Genomic DNA, 27,396 nt, shown 5'->3' with positions numbered 1-27,396 from the left:
GATACTCGTTTTACAGACGAGGAAATTGAAGCTCAAGGAGGATAAATAACTTGTATAAGGCTAAAAGAAGCAGCCGTCAGACTTGATAGTCCTGCTTTTCACCCGTACCTCTCACCACCACAAGTACTTTGAAACAGGAAAGCATTTGTGTTTGTGTGAGAGATTCATACATGGTGACAAACCTTATCCAGGTTTACTCAAGACAGAGAAATTTCCTGTGCCCAAACCAGGAGAGTCCCAGGCAAACCGAGATGCATTTGTCAAATTATTTGCATTGAGACTCGTGGTCCAGACCTGGTCCTCACCTGGTGGCTAGAGTTCCTTTATCTTATCCTTTATTTGAGGACTTGCTGCAGGTTCAGCAGGCAGGGGCGTAGTTTGGCGCAGGGAGTCCGGGATTCAGATGGCATCTGAATGATAAATGGAGCCACAGAGCCTGGGTCACTATCTGAAAGCCAGCAGTCCTTTCCTGGGCAGCCACACCCTCCACCCCCAGATGCGGGGGTATCTACTTGGGAGCCACGGAATTACAGTAAAGCTCGTGGAGCTAAAGCCAAATCCTGCATTCAAATCCTAGCTCATCACTTGGTGTGTATTTTTCTAGGCCTGTTCACTCCTAAAAGTAGGCTAATAATCCTCGTCCACTCAGCAGGATCTGAGAAACAAATGAAATGGATATGAAACACCTAACACGAGGTCTACATATAATACTGCTCAAACGCTTAAGTTTCCTTCCTCCTTTCTTCCGGCTTGTGTTTCTCCCCCAAGTCCTGTCCACCTGTCACGTCTGTCACATACATAGAGCCTCCTCCCTCCTCCGGTTACCGCTTGCAGCCCTAGGGATCTTCTTTTGAGAGCCCTGACCTAGTGGCCTCGGCCCCCCCACCCAGCTGCCCCGCCTTTCAGTCACCTCCCCTGCAAGCAGAGAAGGGATGACGTCAACCCTCCGCCCTCCCCCCAGCTGAAGCCTCTGAGCTGTTTTGAGCCATAAATATTTGAGCTGGGCCTTCCTCTGGCTGTTGCCAGGGTGAGGGGCTCTCAGGGGACCGGGGTGGGAGTGTGGGGCTGGCAGCCTGGGGCCTAGCAACAGAGCGGGCTCTCGAGGGGCGGTTATGAAGTCTGGCCAAGAGCTGGTGCTCGTTGCAGCAGGTTCTGAAGGCTGTTGCTCTGTCTGCCTGCCTTCCCTTTCCCGGCCCCCTCAGAGTCGATCCCGCTGCTTCCAGGCCCAGCTCTGCCCTGGAGTGCTACGTGATCTTGGGTAAATTGCTAAGTGTCTCTGGGCCTTCGTTTGAACATCCGTATCAGAAAAGTCCCTGTTTAACTCGCGCCAGAAGACAAAGCAAAGGAGGTTTTACAAAAATCCTATGAAATACTAGGTTAGTTATGACTGGAGGAGCCAGGCCGCATAACCCTTTCTGTTAGACCTATCGGCTGGAGTCCCAGGGCAATGTGGATGCCACTCCAAAGATGGACTGTCAGATAGGGCCCTGCCTCTCCCGTCCCCTTCCTCAGGCTGCAGCACTGGCTACTTTTCTACAGTTCCCAGGTCTAGCTGGACTACCTGGCCGGGCACAGGGTGTTCTAGCAAGGAGTTGGGCCCAGTGACGTATGAGCAGAGTTGACGAAGGCCTTTTTGGCTTGAGATACAGAAACTCAGACCCACCCCCCATCCCCAGATTAGATCTGGCCCTCATCCTCTACCCCCTGTCTAGAGATCTTACATCTTAGATCTAACCACTAGGTTGTGGCAGCATGCCTCACCCCTCCTTGGGATGGGTCTAATAAAGAAAAGAGAGCCAGAGAGGGGGGCACCTGGGTCCATGCCCCATTCATACCATTAAGACTCTGGATCGGGTCCAGGATTCCATATCCCCTGTCCAACCGGGCCCACCACAATTGTCCTGTTGAGCTCGGAGCTGTGATTCCTTTGTGCCAAGCTCCCTCTGGTGGTTGAGATGTACACTGAAGGAAAATAAGATCTCAAAAGTGAGACTAAATTGCAGGCCATTCTGAGGTGGGAGGGCTGGCTTTATACCAAGGAGAGAAGAATCCTTGTCCCCAGCTCCTAATGACAATCATTCCATTTCTTTTTGTTTTGTTTTGTTTTGAGAGAGAGTGGGGGGTGGGGGCAGAGGGAGAGGGAAAGAGAGAGTCCCAAACAGGCTCCACGCCCAAAGCAGTACCCAACTCGGTACTTGATCTCACAACCCTGAGATCACGCCCTGAGGGTCAAGAGTCAGACGCTTAACTGACTGAGCCACACAGGTGCCCCTCATTCCATTTCTTACATAAGCTATCTCTCCCACCTGTTTGCTTTTGTCATTAATCACAACAATTCAATGACAGGAATCATCCCCATTCTACTGAGGAAACAGACTTAGAAAAGTATAATCAAGTCCAAACTCTTCACTGTATGTAGCATTCAAGAACTTAACCTATTTTTTCAACCCCATCTTCAATTACTCTCAAGCTGAAATGGACTTGCTCTTCTAGAACATAGCTTGCCTCTGGGCCTTTGCTCATGCTGTTCTCTGTATCTTCATTGCCCATTCCATCCTCACCCACGTACATTACCTACCCAAATCCTGTTCGCTTTTGAACACCCAAACAAGAAATACAGTATTTTCTAAAGCTTGCACTTATTATCTTTGTAATAATCAAATACTATAAGACATGGGAAGACAAATGTCCGGGTAAGTACAGGTGGGTGGGTGGCTCTGAGATGGAGAAAGTTAGACGGGGAGACTAACATATACGTGGAAGTAAGAATGGCTCAGGAAATTAGAAAAACATGAAGACACATGGATTCTCTTTTGGCACTTGTAATAAAAATCAGGTGTAAGTATTCTTGCTGTCAGAAGAAAGAGCCAACCCCTGCAAAGCTGGAACAGAGCTACGATGACATTCCTTCAAAGTCTTCAATCTTAAATTCACATTAGTTTTCTTTGTACTTCATGATAGATCTGTGTTATAACGATAGTAAGTAAAACTTAAATAGCACTTACTGTGCACCAGGCACTATTCTTTTTTTTTTAAGATTTTATTTATTTATTTAACAAAGAGAAGAGACCACAAGTAGGCAGAGAGGCAGGCAGAGGGAGAGGGAGAAGCAGGCTCTCCACTGAGCAGGGAGCCCGACGTGGGGCTCGATCCCAGGACCCCAGGATCACGACCTGAGCCGAAGGCAGCCACTCAACCGACTGAGCCACCCAGGCGCCCCTTCACCAGGCATTGTTCTAAGTACTTTCCACAGACTAATCTTCACCATAATCTCCTAAGACAGGTACTAATACTACCCTACTAATACTAATACAGGTACTAATACTAATTGACACTGAGAAAACTGAGGCACAGGGAAGTTAAGGAACTCCTTAAGGTCATGAAGCTTGTAAGTGGTGGAGCCAGGATTTGATTCTAAGACTGGCGCAGAGAAGGTGCTCTGAATAACGACACCTAAATATTGAAAATATTGCCTCACGTTTTCATGAATAAAACTGACACTCCAGAAAGTAGTATGTGTTTTATCCTGTGGTTTCAGCACCCCCACTGGGTGCCACTAGAGGTCTGCAGAATCCAGGTAGAAAACTACTGATCCAGAGGACAGAATTGCCAGCCATGGCCCCAGAATAACGTGACCAAGGAAGAGATCCCAAATCTTGACACCTAATGACACAGGGCTGGCCCAGAGCCAGTGGCATTTCCTCAAAAATCCAGACTCCTGGAAGAACCAATAGAGAGCAAGTTAATTAGGAAATGAAGATGCAAAGAAAGGAAGTGAGGGCTTCAGGGTCGCAAAACATGTGGCCACAGATCTGGAAAACAAGAACCTAACCAACAGCCTGCCATCTTCTGATTCTCTTCCCCAGGGATCCTGTAGAAGGCGGATGTGAAAAGACTAGGACCCTGGATACTACTGCTGGTTACTGGGACAGAAGTGTACATCGTTCTGGATTATTTCAGCTGCAGTTGTCAGATACCAAACACGAACTGGCTTTTGTAATAGAAAAAGTCCAGGAGTACCTGGGTGGCTCGGTCAGTTAAGCGTCCCACTCTTGATTTCAGTTCAGGTCACGGTCTCGGGGTCATGGGATTGAGCCCAGTGTTGGCTCCACGCTCAGCTGTGAGGCCGCTTCGGATTCTCTCTCTCCCTCTCCCTCTGCTCCTCCCCTCCCCTGCAAAAATAAGTAAATAAATTTTTTTTCAAGTCCACAAGGATTCAGGTATCGCTGGATCCAGGGGTTCAAATGATGCTATCAAGACTGTGTCTACTGATTTTTTCACTTTTCTGTATTTCCTTCGTTGTCTAAATTCTACCTCCTTAAAAGATGGCAACATAGGCACCACAAAGCTCCAAGTTTATATCTCGCTAGCTTAGCCATCCCAGAGGGGAGGAAATTATTTCCCAATTGTTCCAGCAAAGGTCCTAGGATTGCATTGCATCTCATTTGGCCTGGCTAGAGTCACTAATCCCTCCCCCTCCCCAAAACCAGTCACTGCGGCCTGGAGTGGCAGGGATGGAATGCTTTGATTCGCCAGGCCAGGGTTATCTGCCCACACTGGAACTGCAGAGTAAGGCAGCCCCACCAGACCACATGGACGGAGAGCGTGGGAGGAAGGGTAGTTCCCCAAGGGAAAATCAAAGTGTTCTAACCAGAAGGAAGAATGGATGTTGGGCAGGCAAAATCAACCTGTTCAAGGTGGGCAGGAGCCCCAGATAATGAGTTACATGCACAGCAGCCCATCTGAGTGGCTTTACCCTCTTACACTGGGGCACTGGGTTGTATGAATGCCCTCAAATCAATTAAGCAAACATTTCCTGAGTATCTGCCATGTACAAGGTCCAGCACCCTTCCACACAATAGATGGACAGCAAGACACGCCCCTGCCACCAGCCCCCATAAGGGAATTTACCAGCCCCAAGCTATCGCTTCCTCCCATAGGAGCATGACAGGCCAACTCTTTTTCCTCTCTCAGAAACCAGCTCTGATGTCATCTTCCATGAAGCCTTCTCTGGACTACCTCCCCTGTCGGAGTTAGTCACCCTCCGTCCACCTCTAGACTTGGTACAACACACTGTGTCATCATTTATTGGTTCTCCTCTCTGTCTCTCCCAATGATGAGTGGCACCTCGGAATCCGCAGTGCCCGCTATATAATAGATGCTCAAAAATGTTTGTTAACCTGAGTTAAAATGAGTTCCCAGGAATGGCCCAGCTTCAATCTTTTATGGACTATTCCCGAAACCATTTAGCTTTCCTTCCCAATTGAGTTTCCTTTTAAGAGCTAGTTTGCCACTACCTGAATTCAACTGAACTAATACACATTTGAATGCCTATCACATGCCAGATAGTGTTGGGCTTCGGCAATTCAGAAATTAACAAGATACCTTTCAAACTCAGCAGTCTAAAGAGGTCAGAGCCAGCTCTTCTACCAGAATTTCTTTGGCTGGAAAAAGAAATCTCAGCCCTGGTTTCTATGTTACATTGTGAGCTGGTCATTCTCCCTCTCTGGGCCTCTATTCCTCCAGAAGGGAAGGCCTAACTTGGTATAAAATCTATAATTTAATAGATGTATATGTGTTGAATTAAACTTCACATTTCCATTTGCCTAGGCTACAAACCTTGGAGTAATACTCAATCTTGTCTTTCTTCCACACACCTATCCAATCTGTCCACAAATCCTATTGACTTTACCTTCAAATCCAGAATCCAACACATCTCCCTCACTCAATCTGGTACAATCCATCAACATCTCTTGCTAAAATCATTGCCATATCCTCTGTCTGGTCTCCTTGCTTCTACCCTTGTGCCTCTACAGTCTATTCTTACACAGCAGCCAGAGTGATTCTTTAAAAATGAAAGTTCATGGGGCGCCTGGGCGGCTCAGTCGTTAAGCGTCTGCCTTCGGCTCAGGTCATGATCCTGGGGTCCTGGGATCGAGCCCCACATCGGGCTCCCTGCTCCGCGGGAAGCCTGCTTCTCCCTCTCCCACTCCCCCTGCTTGTGTTCCCTCTCTCGCTGTGTCCTTCTCTGTCAAATAAATAAAATCTTTAAAAAAATAAAATTAATTTAAAAATAAAATAAAAATGAAAGTTCAGGGCTCCTGGGTGGCTCAGTTAAGCATCTGCCTTTGGCTAGGTCATAATCCCAGGGTCCTGGGATCGAGTCCCATGACAGGCTCCCAGCTCCACAGGGAGTTGGCTTCTCCTCCGTCCCTCCCTCCACTGGTTCTCTCAGTCTTTCTCGTTCTCTCACTCTCTCCCAAATAAATAAATAAAATCTTAAAAAAAAAAAGTTCAAACCCTCCAATAGTTCCCCATCTCATTCAGAGTAATGAGGAACTCTATATGGTCCACCCCTTCTCATGTCCCACTCTCATGTCTATTCCAGCCAAGCTACACTGACCTCCTTGCTGTTTCTTAAACACACTAGCCGTGTTCATACCTGATGGCCCTTCCACTGATTTTTCCCTCTGCCTGGAATACCCCTTTTCTCTGGATAGCTGTATGACTGACTCACTCATTTCCTTCAAGTGTTTGGACAAAAGTCACCTTCTCAGAGAAGCCTACTCTGACTGTCCTGTTTAAAATTGCAAACTCCCATCCCCCTTTCCTGTTTACCTCCACAACAATCACTCCCTTCTAACATGCTACAGAATTTACTAATTTTATGTCCATCTCCTCCCACTTGACTGTAAGCTCTGTATCTATTAATTAAATATCTGCTAATTCATTCAATTAATTGAATACTGATGTCTATTATGTGCCAAGCACTGCGCTAAGCCATGGAGCTACCAGGTGATTAAGACAGTTTATAGGTCTTGTGAGGGAAGAAGTCCTAACGGTTCGTAGTAGTAGCTCATTTATTGAGTGCTTCCTCTGTGTTAAGTACTTGCCATGCAACCTAATAATAATGATGGCTAACATTTGTTAAAACAGACCCTGTTCTACATGCGTTATCTCATTCAATCCTCACCAAGACCTTTAAGGTGAATATTACCAGCCTCGTTGTAAAGAGCAAGAAACAAGATTTCAAGGCTCAGAAGGAGCAGACGCTGGATTTGAACTAAGGGGAGGGCAGAAGAAAGATTTAGGACCTAGGGTCCACCAAACTAGGTGAAAGATCGGTTGTGGGGGGGTCGAGGGAAAGAAGGAAATGACTCCCAGGTTTTGACCAGGGTGGACCAAAGAAAAATAAGGCCGAAGACAAAGACGAAAGCCCAATTTGGGACGCGTTGAGTTTGAGGCGCCTGCGGGCCACTCCTGGATACAGTCCACCTCCGGCAGGAGCCGAGAGGCGGTTCCGGCCCCTTCCCTCGGGACTAAAGAGATGCTGGGAGAAGGCACGCACGGGAAGAGCAGGAGGTGACGGAAGTCACCCTCTGGGGTCTCGGAGCAGCAGCTGCAGGAAGGGCGTAGGGGACCGCGAGACAAAGAGCGCGCAGCCACCGCCTTTGTCCGCGCGGCCCCTTTAAGAAGCGCGCCCCCAGCTTCCAGCCCGCCTTGTATGCAAATTTGGCGACCAGCGGGAGCGCGCGGCTGATACCCGGGGACTGGGCTGCGGCGGTTAGTCCTCTCCCGGCCGCCGTCGTCTCCGACATATTGCCCGCAGGAGCTGCGGCGGCGGAGCGGAGAGCGCCGGGGGGAGGAGATGGGTGAGCGGAGCGGCTCCGGCTCGGCAGGGGAACCGGCGGGCGTGGGGGTCGGGATGGCCAAGATGCTGACTGCTCCCCCGCGCGGACAGGATCCCAGCGAGGGAAGGGGGAGGGGATGCGGGGCACAGAGGGACCCCGCCCCCTCCTGTCGCCTTGCGGGGTGGGGCCTCGCTGTGGGGGCGGGGCATTGGCGCGGGGGGCGGGACTTCTAACATGGAGAGGGCCTGTGGGGGCATGGGCTTTGGTGGGGACCCGCTCACCTGGGCTAGAAGTGGGGACGGGGCTCAGCGGTGGGCGGGGCCTTGGTGCTGGGGTGGAGCTCGTGGGCTGTTGGCGCTGGTGCGGGGGCGAACTTTCTGGGCTGTAGCGGCTTGGCACTGGGGTGATGGGGCGGGAAAGAGACCTTCCAGACCACGGGAGCCCATTCTGGAGCGGGGCTTCTGGGCAGAGAGAGCTTTTATTGGCTTGTGGGCGGGTTTTCTGGGCTGACAACAGTGTGTAGGCGGGGCCTTCTGGGCCCAGGGGCTTTATGTGGGTGTAGAGCTTCTAAAGAGAGGAGAGTAGGTGTGGGCAGAGCTTTTGGACCGAGGGTGCATGTGTGAGATGTTTAAGCCAGGTATAATAGGGTATAATAGTATATGAACAGGGCTTCTGGGTTGGGGGCTGGTTGGGTGCAGAACTCCTGGACAAGTACTATTTGGAGACATGTGGGAAAAGCTTCTGAGCTGGGAAGCTAGGGCAAGGGGTGGGGGTGTGTGTGTGTGTAGGCTGTGTTGCTATGAGGAGGTTTGAACAAAGCTGTAACTTTGATTAGGCCTTGGGTGGTGCTTCGGAGCTTTGTGTAGGCCCTTTGTGCAGGATGGTGCCTGGGAGCTTGGGCTAGACTGCTAAGCCTAGAGAAATAGGTTTTGGGTCCACAACCACAGCATTCTCCCAGAGCCCACATCCTTGACCCTATGCTCAGGCTGTGGTCCTGACCATGAGACGCCAGGCTCTCAGCCTCTGGTCCTGACCAACCATGAGACACCTATTGAGCTGGATCTTGGACTCTGGAGGAAAAGGCTTCAAGGGTGCCCAGAATCCTAAGCCTAGAGAGACTTGTAGTATCCGAACAAAGCAGTGTACACCAGAGCTAAGAGCTCAAGCCTCAGACCCCAAACTACCTGTGACACAGTGTAAACTCAGTTTCCTAATCTGTGGAAGACCTACTTTGCTGGGTTCATTCACTCATCAACATACGCTCATACAACATACACAACATACACAAAGTAAGGGCACTTACTTTATGCTGGACACTGTGATGGAAGGAGGGGATACAGCAGTAGAAAAGACAGATAAGGGTAATGACTTCATTGACCTTCTGGTCTTGTGAGAAAGACAGACAATAAATGTGTTCACAAATGAATAAGATAATTCCAAGAGTGAATTGTTGTGGGAAAAAAATAGAAATGAGAGAGTTATGGGGGCAGGTACTTTAAAAGTGGCAGTCAGGGAAGGGCTTTGTGGATAGGATACAGCAAGTACAACGGGTAGCAACAGGTTTGGTTTGCTTAAGGAGAGAAACGACAGGATGGCTGAAGCATGAAGGCCAGGCAGAGAATGGTAGGAGATGAGGCTGAAGAGGCAGGCAGGGGCCAGATCAGAGGTCTCTGTGATTAATGATGGAATGAGGCACCAGGTAATCAGTAGCCAGTATTGCTATTATCCTTGATCTGTGCCCTCTAGCTTGAGGCTCTACCTTATGTTGAGTCCCGCAGGAGGACGAAGAGGTCCCAACAGGACATCCTACTGTCGAAATCCTCTGTGTGAGCCAGGATCCTCAGGGGGCTCTGGTGGGGGCCATACTTCCAGTGCATCGGTCACCAGTGTCCGTTCTCGCACCAGGTAAACCACCTCTGTCTCTTTCCCCTCACTATGGGCTCCCAGGGGCAATACGAACAAAGCTCTCCTTCACTGGGCTTGGGCTCTAGGATTTGATACTCCAGATGTCAGATGGGGGTTTGAGTATAGCGAGCAGCAAAAAAAAAAAAGACTCAGAAGTGGTGGTCACTTGGGCAGATGCAGTGGGATATAGGGTAATAAGCCCAAAGGCCTGGATTCCAGTTACAGTCCTGCTCCTGGTTTTCCGGTGGCTTGAACGAGTTGTTTCTCCTCTCTGGGCCTCCGTGTCCTCATCTGTCAAATGGATCTAATAATTCTTTCCTTCCTGGAGAATGTTGGAAAGCCTGAATAAGATTAGGGATAGGAAAAGACTCTGTTGGCTCCTTTGTCTGATGGGCAGGATTAGGAGGACTCCCATCCTTGCCATGAGCTGCTTTGCTGATCCAACCCCACCACCCTGTGTCCTGGAAGCCCTTCTTGGTGGGGTTCTCAGGTCAGCTGCTGATGTTTTTCCCTGCCCACCTCCCAGGAGCAGTTCTGGGACGGGCCTCTCCAGCCCGCCCCTGGCCACCCAGACGGTTGTGCCCCTCCAGCACTGCAAGATCCCCGAGCTGCCAGTCCAGGCCAGCATCCTGTTTGAGTTGCAGCTCTTCTTCTGCCAGCTCATAGCCCTCTTCGTTCACTACATCAACATCTACAAGACAGTGTGGTGGTATCCGCCCTCCCACCCACCCTCCCACACCTCCCTGGTAGGTTCCCAGCTAGGACCAGCTGTGTGTGTGTGTGTGTGTGTGTGTGTGTGTGTGTGTGTGTGACATTTGGTTTCAGTTTAACACAGCTTACCAAGCACCCTGGACACTTGGCCTCACGCTGGAAATGGAGAGTGTAGAAGGAATAGGAAGCGAATGATTCCTGAACGCTCACGCCTGGTTGCTCAGTACCGTGTTAGGCATTTGAAAGGTAGCAGAGAGAAATCTGACAGATGTTGCCTAAAAGAGCGCAGAATCTTAAGTCCTGTCGGGGAGAAGAGCCACGGGCATACATGAGTTTCAGAAGTGGAAAGATCTCCATGCCGAGAAAGAGGTGCAGGGACAGGGGCACGGGTGATCATAGCAAGAGGGCTCACACACCACTCTGTTATCTCCTGGGACTGTCCCACTTCCCTCCTCTCGGTCCTGTTCTGCTCCTCTAGGTAATTTCCTGGCCTGATTCAGCTGGAGGCCTGTGAAGGTCAGAGTGGGGACAGTCCCTGTGGAAAGGACTTGGCAGGGGGAGGTGGGGATGAAAAAAGCCCATACATGGGCAGGGGGCCCATGTGACCCCCAGCCTCTGCCCACCCCCAACAGAATTTCCACCTGATCGACTTCAACTTGCTGATGGTGACCACCATCGTTCTGGGCCGCCGCTTCATTGGGTCCATCGTGAAGGAGGTGATTGGGTCCCAGAGGCTGGCCGGGGACTTTGGGACTCCCCTTTCCCCTGGGGGTACCAAGAAAACATCCCAGGCCCTTCAAGCCTAAGGCAGTTCCTTGGGGCTCCCTTTGAACTTGGTTGGAGAACATTACATCCCATCACTCTTGGAGTTTATGGGGCATCGAGGAAAAGGATTCACCTTGCCAGGTTCACCAGCCCAGCCTGCTGCCCCACGTTTCCCTGGGTGGGATCACAGGCCATGCTGGGTGGGATGTGGGCACAGCCCCGGTGGCCTCCATCCAAGGCCCCATCCTGTCCTATCTCGCCCCGACCCAGGCTTCTCAGAGGGGGAAGGTCTCCCTCTTTCGCTCCGTCCTGCTGTTCCTCACCCGCTTCACCGTTCTCACGGCAACAGGCTGGAGTCTGTGCCGCTCCCTCATCCACCTCTTCAGGACCTACTCCTTCCTGAACCTCCTGTTCCTCTGCTATCCGTGAGTACCCCTCACTTCACCCCCTCACTGCCTAGCACCCAGCTCCTGACCTCTGCCCTGAGTGTGGCTGGGTCAGCAGGCCCCCGTACCTGGAAGACTCAGGGAAGGGCAGCAGCAATATCCTCCCACGTTGTCTGACAGCATCCCCCTGAGAACAAGAGGATTAGCTTTCTTTTGCAGGAGCCGAAACTGAGAGAGCAGGCATCATTTACCCTAGGTGCCACCAATGGGGAGGTCAGAATGGGACTCAGATCTGAGCGTATATGCCAAAGGAATGTTCCTGATGGGGATGCATGGGCTTTGTCTCCCTCTCCTTTACTTTTCTCTCTGGTTCTTTCTCTTTCTCTTTTTTTGTATCTCAGTGTTTATGTAATCTCTCGGTGCCTCTCCCAGGTCTGTGTGCATGCAAGCACCTGCGTGTGTGAATGTTTCTGTGTGGGTGTCTGTGCGTGAAATGGGGGGGAGGTGTACCTGCACGTGCCATGTGTGTATGTCAGTCTTCGTGTCTGTTTGCTCACTCACTCCATCTCACCAGAGCCCAGATTGTTGAGGATGGGAAGATCCTGTCTGGGAGGAGCCCAGGACTGCCCCCTTCTCGCCTAGAACGGGGGAGAACTTTGGCAAGACATCCATTCTGGCTGTTCCTGGTGCAGGCTCCTGGCTCCCTGGGCATTTACAGTCATTTCCCAACCCCGGAGCTTTCTGGTTCATGAATTTCCTCAGGCTGAGCCAGTTCTCTGTCCTGGGAAGCTTCAGAGCCAGATACTCATCCCTCTCTACCCTGCATGACCAAAAGGGCGCTGTCATGGGAGGAGACCCATCACACTTGTTTCAGTTATAACTAGTTTTTAATTGTAAGAGTGACACATGTGTCTTATAAACACATTGAACTTTACAGAAGCTTTTAATGTAGAAAATGAAAGTCCTCTTTAATATCAGTCCTCCAGAAAACCATTATTTGCAGCATATCCTCCCAAATTTTTTCTGTTCAAACATACTCACATATACTTTTTTTTTTAACAAAAAGGGATTAATCTATGCATGATGCTGTACAATTTACTACATTTTTCGCATAATCCTATAACTTGGGTATTTTTCCATGGCAATACATACAGGACTGCCTCATTTTTTAACGGCCTCATAGTATTCCATTATATAGATTTTTCACAGTTGTATTTGTCTTCTATTTTCGCCTTTTGAGGTGTTCCTGGCTTTTCCCTATTGGAGACAATGAGGTAGGGAACCTTCTTTTGCGTACATCTTTGCCCACTTGTCCAATAGTTCCGTACAACAGATTCCCAGAAGTAGAATTACTGTGCCGAAAGGTGCAGTCCATAGATATTAAAAAATGGCCGTTCAGGGGTTGTACTGGCTAGAACCATCAACAGTTGCCTTAATTTTTTCACCTTGTGGTTACTATCCAGTGAATCCATTCTCCTCGGATACAGGTATCACCCAGTAGTCATATTTTGCTTTATTTTTTTATTATTTCATTTATAAATTTTTATTAACATAAGGCAGGCATATCCTAACAAATCAATCCAGGAGTGCTAAAAAGCTTATGATGAAAAGCAGCCTCCAACCCCACTTTTCAGCTTTTTAGTCCCACTCCTCCAAAGTGATCTCCTTCACTGTTTCTGGCTTTCACTGTTTTTTGAGTTACCCCCATAATTCTAGTATCCTTGTGCCTTTATTCCTTTTAAAAACATGTGATTGATTTTATAGTTGGATAATAGGTTTACAGAGTTAAAATTCAAAATGTATAAATATGTGTAAAATGTATACATTCAAAATGTGTAAAGAATATAGAAAGAAAAAGTCTCTCCTTGGCTGCTGTCTGTTAGCTGCCCAGTTTCCCTTCCAAGAGGCAACTACTGATATTTCTGGTTTCTCATATATCCTGGAAGTAAGTGTTTTATGCATATACAAGCATATCATACACACATACATGCATACATTCATTGATTCCCTTCAATGACAGATGAAGATTTACTTAGTTCACCCTTCCATCCATACCATTCCCAGTATTTTATAACTGTTATTATTATTCTCTATTGATTATCTTTTCCAATAATGTCAGTATGCCTGTATTTTTTATTTCTTCAACAATGGTATCTTAATCCCTTTTATGTAGACGGTAATATTAGGAACGCTACCCATCCACTTTTCCTCCCCTTTTCCTCCTCTCACTTCCTGGCAGCTATACTCCTATATTAAGCTTGACATTCACATTCTCCTATATGATCACATTTAAGTCTTCCATTCTTTGTCTAAGGTTAATTCTAAAAACTAAAAAGCTGTAGGAAGTCTTGATGTTATTATGAGTATGAAAATATTGTTCACCTCAGGGCCAAGTAGTGTGCATAGATGATATTCCTTCTCTATAGTTACTGAGTTATAATCTTGGGCCTCTTAAAAAAAGAAAGTTCCTCATGTCAAGGAAAAATGGTTTCTCTTTTCTTTTTTTTTTTTAAAGATTTTATTTATTTTTTCATGAGAGACAGAGAGAGACAGAGAGAGACAGAGAGAGAGAGAAGCAGGCTCCCAAGGAGCAGGGAGCCCGATGTGGGACTCGATCCCAGGACCCTGGGATCATGACCTGAGCCGAAGGCAGACGCTTAACCATCTGAGCCACCCAGGCGCCCCGGTTTCTCTTTTCTTACGTTCCATCAATTGCTTAAAATCATGTCACATTTTAGTTTGCTTCATATTTAGATTGTAACTTTCTTATACAGCCTTTTCTTTTTCTTGGAGTTCTAATTGCCTTTCTTTTTTCTTGTTGATGAAAGAATGATGGGCCTTCAACATATCCTCAAGTTTATCCAGCCTCTCAATCATGCTACCCGTTGCCTGGAGTCCATTTTTCCCCCTAAAGACATCCCTCCTGGAGCCCTCCATCCTCTTGCTCCAGTCTGGAGTGGTTGTTCTTTAGGCCTGCTGTACAGCTCTCAGCCTGGGACTTCTCTTCGCTGCCCTCCTGGGTTGGATCCACTGTTTCCTGGATCCCATGTCTTCCTCTTTCTTGGTTTTCTCCCTTATTTTGCTGGAGTGCATTATCAGGTAATTTCCTTAACAATGGGTATGTGGGAGGTATATACATTCTGAGGCCTTGCATGTCTAAAAATGTCCTTATTCTGCCCTCATACTTGATTGATGGTTCAGCTGATGTAGATTTCTAAGTTCAAATTCATATTCTCTCAGAAGTTGGAAGGTATTACTCCATTGTCTCTAGCATCCCATGTTTCTAATGAGAAGTCTGATGCCAGTTTGATTCCAGTTACTTTGTAGATGACTTGTTTTTTTCCTTTCTGAAAACTTTTAGAGATGTCCTGTTTATCTTTTGATTATTGAAATTTCACAAGGAGGCATCTGGTGTGGGACTTTTGTCATTCATCTTATCAGTACTCTAGGACTCTTTTAACCTGGAGATTTGGATATATCTTCAGATCAGGAAAATGTTCTCCTGTTATTTCTTCGATAATATCTTCCCTTCTATTTTTTTCTATTCTCTATGGGGCTTCTGTTTATCAGGTAGTAGACCTCATAGATTGATCATCTGTTTCTCTTATATTTTCTCTCATATTTTTCATCTTTCTCTCCCTTTCTCCCTCCCCCTCCCCCCATCTTTCTTTCTCTCTGTCTCGATCTCTCTCTCCCCGCTTTCTCCGCTCTCTCTTTTTACTTTGCCTTTAGGGAGATTTCCTCAACTTTATCTTTCAGCTTTTTAATTGAGTTTTTCAGCAATCATATTTTTCATCTCCAAAGGCCTCTTATTTCCTGATTGTTCTTTTCTCATAGCATTCTGTTCTTGTTTTAAAAATCTCGGGGCGCCTGGGTGGCTCAGTCGTTAAGCGTCTGCCTTCGGCTCAGGTCATGATCCCCAGGGTCCTGGGATCGAGTCCCACATTGGGCTCCCTGCTCGACAGGAAGCCTGCTTCTCCCTCTCCCACTCTCCCTGCTTGTGTTCCCTCTCTCGCTGTTTCTCTCTCTGTTAAAAAATAAAATCTTTAAAAAAAAAAAAAAATCTCTTCTGTTCCCTCAATTTTGTATTTCCACTGGGGTCAGTTTTTTGTTTCATGCTGCTAGTTTTCTAAGCATAGTTCGTTTCTTTTGTTGTCTCTTTACACTGACAGATGAAGGACTGAATAGTTGCAATGCACTTCCTCTCCCTCTGCCATTATATATGTGAGTGGGAGGTTTGACTAGGAATTCTAAGTACATGAGCAGGACACACTGACTGGCAGACTTCGCTTTAGGATGAGGAAGTGCAGTGCCAGTTGCCAGGTTGTGGGCCCCATAGGCCAGAAGCCAGAGTGAGGGGGTTACTCTAAGGTGCTCCCATTAGAGACCACAGTTCTCCCTAGACAGTTTATTCAATTTTTTTATTGATTTATTGAATACTTCAGGGTAGGTTGTATGAGGTAAGGGAATAAAGGGACTGACTTTTACAAATAAATACAGATCTTTGTTTAATCCCATTTGTTCAGTCCTGCTGCTTGCTTCTACCCTTTATCAGCTGTGCCTACTTCAAGTCAGAATCTCTCTTGGGTCACTAGGCAGATAAGCTCCTACCCCCAGTGCAGTCCTCTCATAGCATATTCTAGACCCACGCCATCCAGTTTAGGAGCTTCTAGCCACCTGTTGTTACTGAACATTTGAAAGAGGCTAGTTTGCCTCTTTCACTTCAGTGTGTTGTAAGTGTGAAATAAACATCAGATTCTGAAGACTTAGTACAAAAAAAAAAAAGTAGGGGCACCTGGGTGGCTCAGTTGGTTAAACATCTGACTCTTGGCTTTGGTTCAGGTCATGATCTCAGGGTTGTGAGATAGCCCTGCGTGGGGCTCCACGCTCAGCGTGGAGTCTGCTTGAGATTCTCTGCCTTGCCCTCTGCCCCTCCCCCTCCTCACATGTACTCCCGTGCATGCTCGTTTTTCTCTCTCTCTCTCTCCAATAAATAAAATCTTCAAAAAAAAAAAAAGTAAAAATCTCATTTGTAAATAATGATTATGTGTTGAAATGATAATGTTTTGCATATATTGGGTTAAGTAAACTAGAGTATTAAAATTAACTTCATATTTTTTTTCCATGTGGCTACCAGAAATTTTCAAAGTACATATGTGATTCTCATTATATTTCTGTTGGACAGCACTGTTCTAGATGATGGCTTCCTTCCTCATCTGTCAACATGTTTCCATCTGCTTTCTAAATTTGTCAGAATCATTTGTGAACTGATAACCCCACTCCCATTCTTTTTGCTGATATGAATTTATTTTCTACTTTTCTACTGTCACGTCTTGAGTGGAGAAGATGAGAGGGAATCTGCTGTCTTGCATGTGAAATAGCTTCTAACTTGTGGTTTGTGGAGCAGTTACTTGCTGTCACCAAATAATTTAATTATATCTGCAGTCCTTCTTAGAGGCAAAACCAGGGAGATTCTTAAGTACTTGGCCATAAGTTTGGGTCTGAATCCCTTGTATGTTCCTGTAGGTGCCCCACTCCTTCATTCCCACAAGGTGTCCTGAAGAGTGTTGTTTTATTCCCATTTCAGTCTTCTTTTCTGTCCCACAGAATCACTGGTCTCTCTTTTCTAAACAAAATTTTATGAGTCTTGTACTTTGAATCAAGCACCGTGATGAGTGTTGTTGCAAGGTTTAAAGAAAGTATTTATGAAAACACTAGGTGTAATGCCTGTCTGAGTGTAGAGAATCAATATGAGCTATGTAACTTAGGGCAAATTAAGGAAACTGAGGCTCATAGAGGTTAAATAACTTACCCTAAATTACAGTACTATTAAGTAGCAGAGCTGGGATTTTAATCCTGGCTTATTTGACCAAAGGTTATGCTCCTGACGACAGTTCTCCAAGTTATCTTACTTAATCTTACCCCAGGGAGAATGGTAGCATCCCCGTTTTATAGACCAGAAAGCAAAAACCCAAAAAGGCCAACTGCTTACCCAAGGACACTCATGTATCCCTTCTTGGAACATCAGAAAAAAGGAAGAAAGAGGTGCCTGGGTGGCTCAGTCGTTAAGTGTCTGCCTTCGGCTCAGGTCATGATCCCAGGGTCCTGGGATCGAGCCCCGCATCGGTCTCCCTGCTCCGCGGGAAGCCTGCTTCTCCCTCTCCCATTCCCCCTGCTTGTGTTTCCTCTCTCGCTGTCTCTCTCTCTGCCAAATAAATAAATAAAATCTTTAAAAAAAAAAAAAAAGAAAAAAGTTACTACTGATAAGAAAATGTAGTATTCTCATTGGCCCTAACTCCTGGGGGCAGCCAAGGGACCCTTCTGGGGCTGTGTCTGAGGACCTGGGGAAATGGATAAGCCCTAAGCTAAAAGAAGGAATGTCTGTAAATAGCACCTACTACAATGTTCCATGGACCATGCTAGGCATTTAGCTACTTCCCCCCGCTTATTTATTTATTTATTTGTTTGTTTGTTTTTATTTAAAGTCATCTCTGTGCCCAATGTGGGGCTCGAACTCACAACCCCCAGATCGAGAGTCACATGCTCCACCAACTGAGCCAGCTAGGCACCCTGGCTCTTAACTACTTTTTTATAATTATCTACTTTCCTGGGCTTTGGGTCCACCTAGTTTTCTCCTCAAAAGATGCTACCCATGCACTCAAAACACCCCTTGACTAATTAGCTCCAGCCCTAGGGGTACTGCTCAGGGAAACGGATTTGTATTGTTCAAGGGCCCATTTCAGGGGCGCCTGGGTGGCTGTTGTTAAGCATCTGCCTTCGGCTCAGGTCATGATCCCAGGGTCCTGGGATCGAGCCCACATCGGGCTCCCTGCTCGGCGGGAAGCCTGCTTCTCCCTCTGCCTGCCACTCTCCCTACTTGTGCTCTCCTTTCTTTCTCTGTCAAATAAATAAATAAAATCTTAAAAAAAGGGGGGGGGCCCATTTCAGTGCCTGGCACATAATAGGCACACAATGAATACCGTTCCTGAACCTCCTTTCTCCACAAGCTGAAGAGCTACCTCTTGAGTACACAGCCATCACAACTTAGACCTGTCTTGTGGTACCACGTACATTTTTTTTTTAAGTAATCTCTGTGTTCAGTGTGGGGCTTAAACTCATGACCCCCGAGATCAAGAGCCACCCGCTTCTCTGACTGAGTCAGCCAGGCACCTGTTGTATATTTTTAACTAATTAATTATTCATGGTATTTGTTGAGTATGAGTCTTGGTCTTTGGTACGAGATGGTTCTGGGTTTGAATCCAGGCTCTATTGCTTTCTTACTGGTTGGGTAACTTTTGGGAAATCCACTTCACCTCTCTGAACCACAGCTTCTTCAAAGGGGGTACAAAATAACAGTACTGAATGCATAGTGTTCTTAGGAGAAGCAAAAGAAGAGAACACGTGTAAAGCGCTTAGTACAGTGTCTAGAGCATAGTGTGTGCCCAATGAACGTGGGCTGTTAGGATCACTGTTAGTCAGCAATAGACCACGAGGCAGGGCCTCAGCTCCTGCTTCCTACTTTGTCCCCGATGCTCGGCACAATGCTTGGCCTGCACTCAATGCTGATACCTATGTTGACTGATCAAAGGATGGCTAGATAGAAGGATGGGTACATTCTGCCCTCTGAGTAGCCGGGAGAGCTAGGCCCAGGGAGGAAAGAAGAGTCCTTCTGTGGGTAAGGGTGGGGATCGTGGCCCACAGGCAGGCCTCCCCCTCACCACTGTCTTCCCCAGCAGGTTTGGGATGTACATTCCGTTCCTGCAGCTGAACTGTGACCTCCGCAAGACGAACCTCTTCAGCCACATGGCCTCCATGGGTCCCCGGGAGGCGGTGAGTGGCCTAGCGCGGAGCCGGGACTACCTGCTGACACTGAGGGAGACGTGGAAGCAGCAGACACGGCAGCTGTATGGGCCAGACGCCATGCCCACACACGCTTGCTGCCTGTCCCCCAGTCTCATCCGCAGCGAGGTGGAGTTCCTCAAGATGGACTTCAACTGGCGCATGAAGGAAGTGCTGGTCAGCTCCATGCTGAGCGCCTATTATGTGGCCTTTGTGCCTGTCTGGTTCGTGAAGGTGCGTGGCTCAACCCAGGGGGAGAAAGGGCCAGCCTGGGGCCTTCCCCTGTTGCCTGCGCCACAGGAGCCCTCCTGCTTGCATGAGTAACTGGACCGTTTTTGATAAGATTCCCATCTGTTCTCTTGAGGGCTAGAGTAACGACTACCTCGATTTTAGAGTGGGGAGAACAAGGCTCACTGAGAGGGCATGGCCTGCACAAGGTCACCCAGCCAGTGAGGGGGGACAGGACATTGTTGTTCATGATACTTGATAACAGGAAGCAGTGGTGTATTTCACTAGGGCTGTTTTGGCCCAGGCCTGTCGCGATGTCCAGCTGTATCATGAAGTAGGAAAGCCAGGATTCATCCAGACCCGAGCAACCCCAAAAGCCTGTGCTTTCTCTCCAGCTTGTATGGCCTTCTGGGAAGGTACCTCCCCGGCAGCCAGTAGGCTTAAAACATTTCTCCAGGGCTGGACTGCACTGAATGATTCGAGGCTGAGAGGACTTAATGTTTCTTGAGCACCTGCAGCGTGCTAGAGCTTTCATGAGTGTGATAATCCTCCTGCCACCTCTCAGAGGTGCTTGGTAGCTGTTCTTGCAACGTAACAGAAGAGAAAGCTAGAGCACAGAGAAGGGAGATGACTTGCCCAGCATCACATAGCTAATAAGGAACAGAGCCAAGATTTGAACTCACGCCTTTTGGACCCCAGAGCCTGCACTCTGGCTCAGAGTGGTAGGCAGTGGGAGCCGTTTTTCTGTAAGAGGAGCTTGTAGAGAACTGAGTGGGGGGCACAGGGTCTAGGGTCTAGGTCCATGATTAAGCCCTCTTTGTTAGGTGTTTGATCCTTGGTCTCAGGCCCCCTGGAAGGCTGCCCTGGTTTCCAGAGCAGATCGAATCGCGGAAAGGGGAGGGGGTGAGGCCATTCTGGGCATCCCAGGCCTTACCCATCTCCCGCTGCCCCCAGAACACGCATTACTATGACAAGCGCTGGTCCTGTGAGCTCTTCCTGCTGGTGTCCGTCAGCACCTCCGTGATCCTCATGCAGCACCTGCTGCCCGCCAGCTACTGCGACCTCCTGCACAAGGCCGCTGCCCACCTGGGCTGCTGGCAGAAGGTCGACCCAGCGCTGTGCTCCAACGTGCTGCAGCACCCGTGAGTTGCCCTCCGCGTCCCTGGCCGACCCCAGCCCTCGGGGACCGTGTCTGCGGAGCCACGGGCCTTCCCCCCACCGGCTCATGCATTCAGCTGGCGGGGGTCGTTGAGCACGTCTTGTAAGCTAGGCCTTGCGGCCAGAGTGGGGTGTGGCTGGGCCCCAGGCAGAGGTGTCCCCCGTGATTAGGTAACTTGCAGCGTGCTGGAGACGGGAGAAGGCCAGGCAGTAAATTCATAGACTCGTTGACTTTCTCATTCAGTGACTGTTACTTACGCAGCTCACGGACCGATTTGCTCTTGCCTTCATTGCTTCTCTCCTTCTGTTACCTGCTCACACATCCGTTCAGTCATTAGGTCACCTCCTTTGCGGCAGACGTTTACGTCTTCTGAAGCCATACCCGGCCTGGTGCTATGTATTGGACAGAGGAGCTTGGACTTGACCTACAGGCAGAGGGGGGCTATGGAGGCTTTGGAACAGTGGAGGAACCCATGCCAAGGTGCCTTAGAACCATCAATCTGGGCAGAGGATAGGGTGCCATGTTAGCCGATGGTGAACCCTGGCCAGGGAAGCAGAGTCACAAAGAGAGAATGACCAAGACGAGGTCCTAGAGGAGGTCAGTCTGGTGCGGGTGACAGCCACGTACACAAATGGTTATAGGACGATGGGAAGAAGGAAGCCCGGCTGCAGGACAGCACTGCAGAGGTAGAAGCACCTGCTCAGGAGCCCAGCGTCCCCTCAGCCTGGCTCATCCTTCATGGTGCCATCCTCAGTACTTTTCACCCAGGTTACCCTCATTTTTCCTGCCTGTATCCCCCCATTAGGCTGGAAGCTCCTCAAGTCTGGGCCCTCCTGAATCACATCTGAGCCTCGGGCCCAGCACAAGGTGTGGCAGAGAAGAGGCCCCTAGGACAGGTTTGTAGAGGTAGGTCCATCAAGAAGCAGAGATGCAAAGGGAGGCCACAGAGACGCCTGGCTGGCTCAGTCAGTAGAGCATGTGACTCTTGATCTGGGGGTGTGAGTTCAAACCCCACATTGGGCATAGAGATTACATAAATAGGTAGGTAGATAGATGATAGATAGATAGATAGATAGATAGATAGATAGATAGATAGATAGATAGATGATAGAGGAAAAGTAGCTAAGTGCTTAGGACGGTCCATGGAACATTGTAGTCGGTGCTATTTACAGACATTCCTTCTTTTAGCTTAGGGCTTATCCATTTCCCCAGGTCCTCAGACACAGCCCCAGAAGGGTCCCTTGGCTGCCTCCAGGAGTTAGGGCCAATGAGAATGCTATATTTTCTTATCAGTAGTAACTTTTTTCTTCCTTTTTTCTGATGTTCCAAGAAGGGATACATGAGTGTCCTTGGGTAAGCAGTTGGCCTTTTTGGGTTTTTGCTTTCTGGTCTATAAAACGGGGATGCTACCATTCTCCCTGGGGTAAGGTTAAGTAAGATAACTTGGAGAACTGTTGTCAGGAGCATAACCTTTGGGGTCACATAGCCCTCCATGCTGATCACGGTCCCTCCCAGGCTCTGTCCAAATGGTCGAGGAAAGGGGATAGACATTGCCAAATGGGCCTAAAGGGGACTCGGCTTAGCCTTAGCCTCTGAAGGGAGGGAGGAGTAGAAAGGTAGAATATAGGTGAACATGAGGAGAAACCTGTCCATAGCTCACCATGGTCCACAGAGAAGACCCAGGCTCCTTCGCATGGCTTCCCAGCTGCTGAACTAGGCCCTCCCAGCCTTTTCTGCCTCCTCTCTTACCATGCCTTCCCTGCTCATACTCTGCTCTGGCCATACCAGACCGCTTCGGATCCTCAAATTCTCTATGCATGTTTGTATCCAGGCTTTGGCACATGATGCTTGTTTTGCCTAGAACACCCTTTCCACCTTTCTTTTCCTGATTAATTGCTATGCATCCTTTAGCAGTTTGCTTCCTCCAAGAACACTTTCCTCACCACCCAGGATAGGTTCAGTGCCCCCCACCCTGTGCTCCCACAATCCCTTAATATCATGATCATTGCACCTAACTCTTTCTGCTCTGTTTGCTTAGTTACTTGCCTGTTATTCCAGGACTAAAGCTCCTGGAGGTCAGGGTCCTTGCCTGTCAAGCACTCAGCCATCTCACTCCTGGCAGAGTGCCCGGCTTAAAATAGGTCCACGGTAAATTTTTGTGGTTTGTGTCTAGTCTTTTTTTAAGATAAAATTTTTATACAGTGAAATGCACAAATCTTTTTTTTTATTTAATTTAAATTCAGTTTAATTAACATATAGTGTATTATTAGTTTCAGAGGTAGAATTTGGTGATTCATAACACTCAGTGCCCTCCTTAATGCCCATCACCCAGTTACCCCATCCCCCCACCCACGTCCCCTCCAGCAACCCTCGGTTTGTTTCCTAGAGTTAAAAGTCTGAAATGCATAAACCTTAAAGTGTACAATTCTTTGAGTTTTGATAGTCCTGTACACCCATGTATAGGTAGACCTGTACCCCCTTGTAGAGGTAGGCCTGTACCCCCATATGTAGGCAGACTTGCACCCCCACATATAGATAGAACAAGATGTAGAACATTTACAGCCTCTCAGAAAATTTCCTCTTGGCTCTTCCCAAAGACTGCCCCCCATTTACCACCACCACCCAGACAACCATTTTTCTATTTTCTTTCAAAACTAACCTGTTCTACAACCTCACATAAATGAAATCTTGGGTTCAGTTTCTTTTTCATTCAGCATATTGCCTGTGAAGTTCATCCATGTTGTTAGGTATAACATGATAACTAGTTTTTAAATTAAAAAAAAAAAAAAGATTTACATATGTATTTGAGAGAGAGATGGAGAGAGAGTGCACATGAGCAGGGGAGGGGAAGTGGGGGAGGATATCCAAGCAGACTCCCGCTGAGCTTGGAGCCTGACAGTTCTCTCATGAGCCATGAGATTAGGACCCGAGCCAAAACTACGAGTCAGATGCTTAACCGACTGAGCCACCCAGGTACCCTGATAACTGTTTTGTTTTGTTTTGTTTTTAAGATTTTTATTTATTTATTTATTTAACAGAGATAGAGAGCGTAAGTAGGCAGAGCGGCAGACAGAGGGAGAGGGAGAAGCAGGCTCTCCGCCGAGCAGGGAGCCCGATGCGGGGCTCGATCCCAGAACCCTGGGATCATGACCTGAGCCGAAGGCAGCCGCTTAACCGACTGAGCCACCCAGGCGCCCCCGATAACTGGTTTTTAAATGAATGAATCAACAAGGTAGGAACATGAGTTAGAGTTTTTTGTGATTCTCTGTCCTCTGGCCCAGGACCCTTGGAGTCCCTGGGAGATGTGGCAGAACTGGAAGAACGCACCATCCCACTCACATGCTCACTGAGGCCTCTCTGTGCCAGGCCTTGTGCCGTGCTCTGAGGACATAGAGATGAAATGGACACCATCCCTTCCCTCAAGGGCTCCCAGACGAGGGAGGGATACAGGGAAATAAGTGACGAAACACTGGGGAAAGTGGACCAGTAGCAGGAGATTCAGGTTGCTGTTGAAGGATGCTGAACTCTGTGGGGAGTTTGAGAAAGGGTTTCTGGAGGATCCCGAGTTTTGAAAGAGCTTGCCAGAAGGATACTGCATCAGGAAGGGCAGTCCAGTTGGAGGGAGTGACTTACACAGAGACATGAAACCATAGGCTGTGCTGGAGAACTAGAAACCGCTGGGAATGGCTTGAGCACAAGCTATGCGGCCGGAGTCCTGAAAGTCCACGCAGGGCCTCAGAGGCCACAGCGAATCCTTGGGGACTTGACTCCAAGGGCACCGAAAACGCTTCAGAGGGTTTTGAGTGGAAAATAGGCTCAGCTTGGTGTTTTACAAAGACCACTCAGGCAGCTGTGCAGTGGACCAATTGGAGGCTAGAGGTGAGAGTAGGTGAGGAAAATGCAGGGCTCCCGGGTGGCTCAGTTGGTTGGGTGTCTGCCTTCAGCTTGGGTCATGATCTCAGGGTCCTGGGATTGAGGCCCGAGTCGGGCTCCCTGCTCAGCGGGAAGTCTGCCTCTCCTTCTCCCTTTGCCCCTCCCCTGCTCCTGCTCTCTCTCTCTCAAATAAATAAATAAAATAAAAAAGAAAGAAAGAAAATGCACCCAAAGAGGGAAAAGCGTTTTCTTGACAGCCCCTCAGACATGAATCTCAACCCTAGACCTTCTGACTCCCATGAATTTCTCATGATTCTTACCCCATTTTTACAGAGGAGGCACCTGAGACCCCAGAAAGGAAAGTCACTGTGTCTAAATGATAGAAATGGGAGTCGGGCCCTGGTGGTCACACCAGGCCCGGTCTGCTGGTAGCCCCTTTTGTGGGTGAGCTGGGTGTAAGGGGCACTGTTGGGTTGTGCCTCCAGGTGGACGGAAGAATGCATGTGGCCACAGGGCGTGCTGGTGAAGCACAGCAAGAACGTCTACAAAGCCGTGGGCCACTACAACGTGGCCATCCCCTCGGACGTCTCCCACTTCCGCTTCCACGTGAGTCTCCTCCCCTGGGAAGGAGGGGCGGGAGGATCCCAAGGCAGGAAGGTGATGTCCTAGCAACAGAAAGCTATTTTCAGTATTTCTCAAATCCAAAGGAAGCCCCACATGTGCAGCACAAGACAGCCATTCAGACAGTGACTCCATAACCGCACCTCACGTGCTAGCAGATCTTTGAAAACGTCGGGTGGAGGCGGGAAAGATGACACTATAAAAGGAGGGATTCTTAGGGGCAAAAATCATAACTGTCCTCATTCATATGGTGTGCCGGGCACAGTGGTAAGCACCTGCCATGCACCCTCCATTCAGCCTTCACCCTGCGCGTGAGAGAAGTGCCAGGGCTATCGCCATTTTCTGAGACTGAAATTGGCTTAGCATCTGACTTGTTCAAGGGTGCCTTGCTGGGAACCTTGGGTCTGATGGTAAGGACTCATGGACTCAGCATTATGAAAAGAGCTGCTCAAAATCACTGAGGCTAGTGGTCTCCGTTTTATTTACTTATCTTGCTATCAAAATCCTTTTTCCAACACAGTCATAGACTAAAGTCCGGTATATAGGACCTCATGGCACCCCTCTATTTGAAAGGGTTGGGACTCCCTTCACTTCCCACTCACCACTACCTTAGGCCCCCAAAAGGCCTCCTCAGATCCTGGGCTTCCAAGGAACACAGTTTAAGAAATTGATCTGGGTGATCTCTTCACAGTAGAGAAACCTGAGGCCCAGACAGGAAAGGGACTTGCTCAGGGTCCTGCAGGCTGTCAGGTGCAGAGCTGAGCCTGGTGTGCTGGTTTCTTGGACTCCTATTTCCTCCCACGTCTCTTCCCATCCTGTAAGCAGCTTTTGAGGTTTAGGTACCTTGGCCCCTGAAGAATCGAGATTCCCTAGACCTTGATCACTCTTTGGAACTGATCAAAACATTCTTCTTGAGTCCCTGCATTCTACCCTGCTTTTTAAATACCAGGTCAGAGTGAGGTGTCACCACATGCCCTGGAAGCTTCTGGCCTAGGTCGGGATGCTACTCATGAAGAAGTGGGTGACTCAGACTGTATAGTCTATAATAACTTCCCATATCTATGTCGTAAGATTCTAATTTGTTCGGGCCAGGCTGTACCCAGGAGGATCACATATAAAAAGGTGTTGATTGTAGACCAGAAAAAGTTTGTGAGCAAGCAAGATCTCTCAAGAAAAGCTTCCTAGAGGAAGGTAGAAGTTCAACAAGATCTTAACTTCTGTGGGAAACAGTAGTCTTTTTTTTTTTTTAAGATTTTATTTATTTATTTATTTATTTTTTAAAGATTTTGTATTTATTTATTTGAGAGAGAGAGAAAGCACATGAGAGGGGAGAGGGTCAGAGGGAGAAGCAGACTCCCCGCCGAGCAGGGAGCCCGATGCGGGACTCGATCCTGGGACTCCAGGATCATGACCTGAGCCGAAGGCAGTCGCTTAACCAACTGAGCCACCCAGGCGCCCTAAGATTTTATTTATTTATTTGACAGAGAGACACAGTGAGAGAGGGAATACAAGCAGGGGGAGTGGGAGAGGGAGAAGCACGCTCCCCACTGAGCAGAGAGCCTGATACAGGGCTCGATCCCAGGACCCTGGGATCATGACCCGAGCCCAAGGCAGTCGCTTAACGACTGAGCCACCCAGGCGCCCGAAACAGTAGTCTTGACGGAAGAAAGACCATAAGCAAAAGCAGAGAGGGTGGCAGAGTCCCCACCCATGTCTGCATGGGGCCCCAAGAGCCTGTCCCCTTCACTGGCCCCCCAGAACCCCCATCCAGGAGGCAGGTTTCTGGAACATACTTTCTAGTCCCTGCCTACCCTTTCCTGGGCAGTTCTTTTTCAGCAAACCCCTGCGGATCCTCAACATCCTTCTGCTGCTGGAGGGTGCTGTCATTGTCTACCAGCTATACTCCTTAATGTCTTCTGAAAAGTGGCATCAGACGATCTCCCTGGCACTCATCCTCTTCAGCAACTACTATGCCTTCTTCAAGCTGCTGCGGGACCGCTTGGTATTGGGCAAGGCCTACTCCTACTCGGCCAGCCCCCAGAGGGACCTGGACCACCGGTTCTCCTAAGCCCCAGGGTGACCCCAGGGACAGCATCCAGGCTTCAGCCAGGGGCTCTCTGGGAAGGGGCTGTTGGGGAGGGTTGGGTGAGGGGCAAAAAAACCCACAAAAACAGACAAAAAAATTCACCAGAGCTTTGTATTTTTGTTACATACTGTTTGTTTCTTTGATAATTGATGTGATTATGGGGGGGAAAAAAGTCCTATTTTTATACTCCCA

The 27,396-nt window shown here is 48.5% G+C and overlaps 1 protein-coding gene and 1 long non-coding RNA gene across 4 annotated transcripts; one reads left to right on the top strand and one right to left on the bottom strand.

Annotated features, from left to right (window-relative positions):
• Positions 1 to 51: 51 nt before the first annotated feature.
• Positions 52 to 7,999, bottom strand: LOC118019763. The gene is made up of 3 exons (XR_004681748.1): positions 7,913 to 7,999; positions 1,836 to 1,962; positions 52 to 410 (listed from the first exon to the last, which is right to left on the bottom strand). It is a non-coding gene; the product is annotated as an uncharacterized LOC118019763 (long non-coding RNA).
• Positions 7,550 to 27,396, top strand: TMEM39B (transmembrane protein 39B). 3 transcript variants are annotated; one of them, XM_035019234.1, is made up of 9 exons: positions 7,550 to 7,652; positions 9,410 to 9,536; positions 10,063 to 10,282; positions 10,880 to 10,963; positions 11,283 to 11,437; positions 19,135 to 19,471; positions 20,420 to 20,607; positions 24,983 to 25,103; positions 26,944 to 27,396. In XM_035019234.1, exons 1-9 carry the CDS (start codon positions 7,649 to 7,651, stop codon positions 27,184 to 27,186), a joined length of 1,479 nt encoding a protein of 492 aa, XP_034875125.1. In that variant the 5' UTR covers positions 7,550 to 7,648; the 3' UTR covers positions 27,187 to 27,396. The 3 variants fall into 3 exon arrangements, with proteins under 3 accessions (XP_034875125.1, XP_034875124.1, XP_034875126.1); XM_035019233.1 differs by having other exon boundaries at positions 9,378 to 9,536; XM_035019235.1 differs by lacking the exons at positions 7,550 to 7,652; positions 9,410 to 9,536; positions 10,063 to 10,282 and adding an exon at positions 10,312 to 10,763.

The sequence above is a fragment of the Mirounga leonina genome, unplaced genomic scaffold (assembly GCF_011800145.1).
Source record: "Mirounga leonina isolate KUSES-001 unplaced genomic scaffold, KU_Mleo_1.0 Mir_173, whole genome shotgun sequence".
NCBI lineage: Eukaryota > Metazoa > Chordata > Mammalia > Carnivora > Phocidae > Mirounga > Mirounga leonina.
Note: the sequence above shows the minus strand (reverse complement) of the source record. Positions and strands in the feature narration are given on the sequence as shown.

Bases quoted from the DNA above. Each gene is read 5' to 3' on its own strand.
- TMEM39B (XM_035019233.1), top strand. From the start codon at position 9,394: ATGTTGAGTCCCGCAGGAGGACGAAGAGGTCCCAACAGGACATCCTAC. The intron at 10,964-11,282 runs GTGATTGGGTCC...GCCCCGACCCAG, and splicing joins TTGGGTCCATCGTGAAGGAG to GCTTCTCAGAGGGGGAAGGT. The intron at 20,608-24,982 runs GTGAGTTGCCCT...TTGTGCCTCCAG, and splicing joins TCCAACGTGCTGCAGCACCC to GTGGACGGAAGAATGCATGT.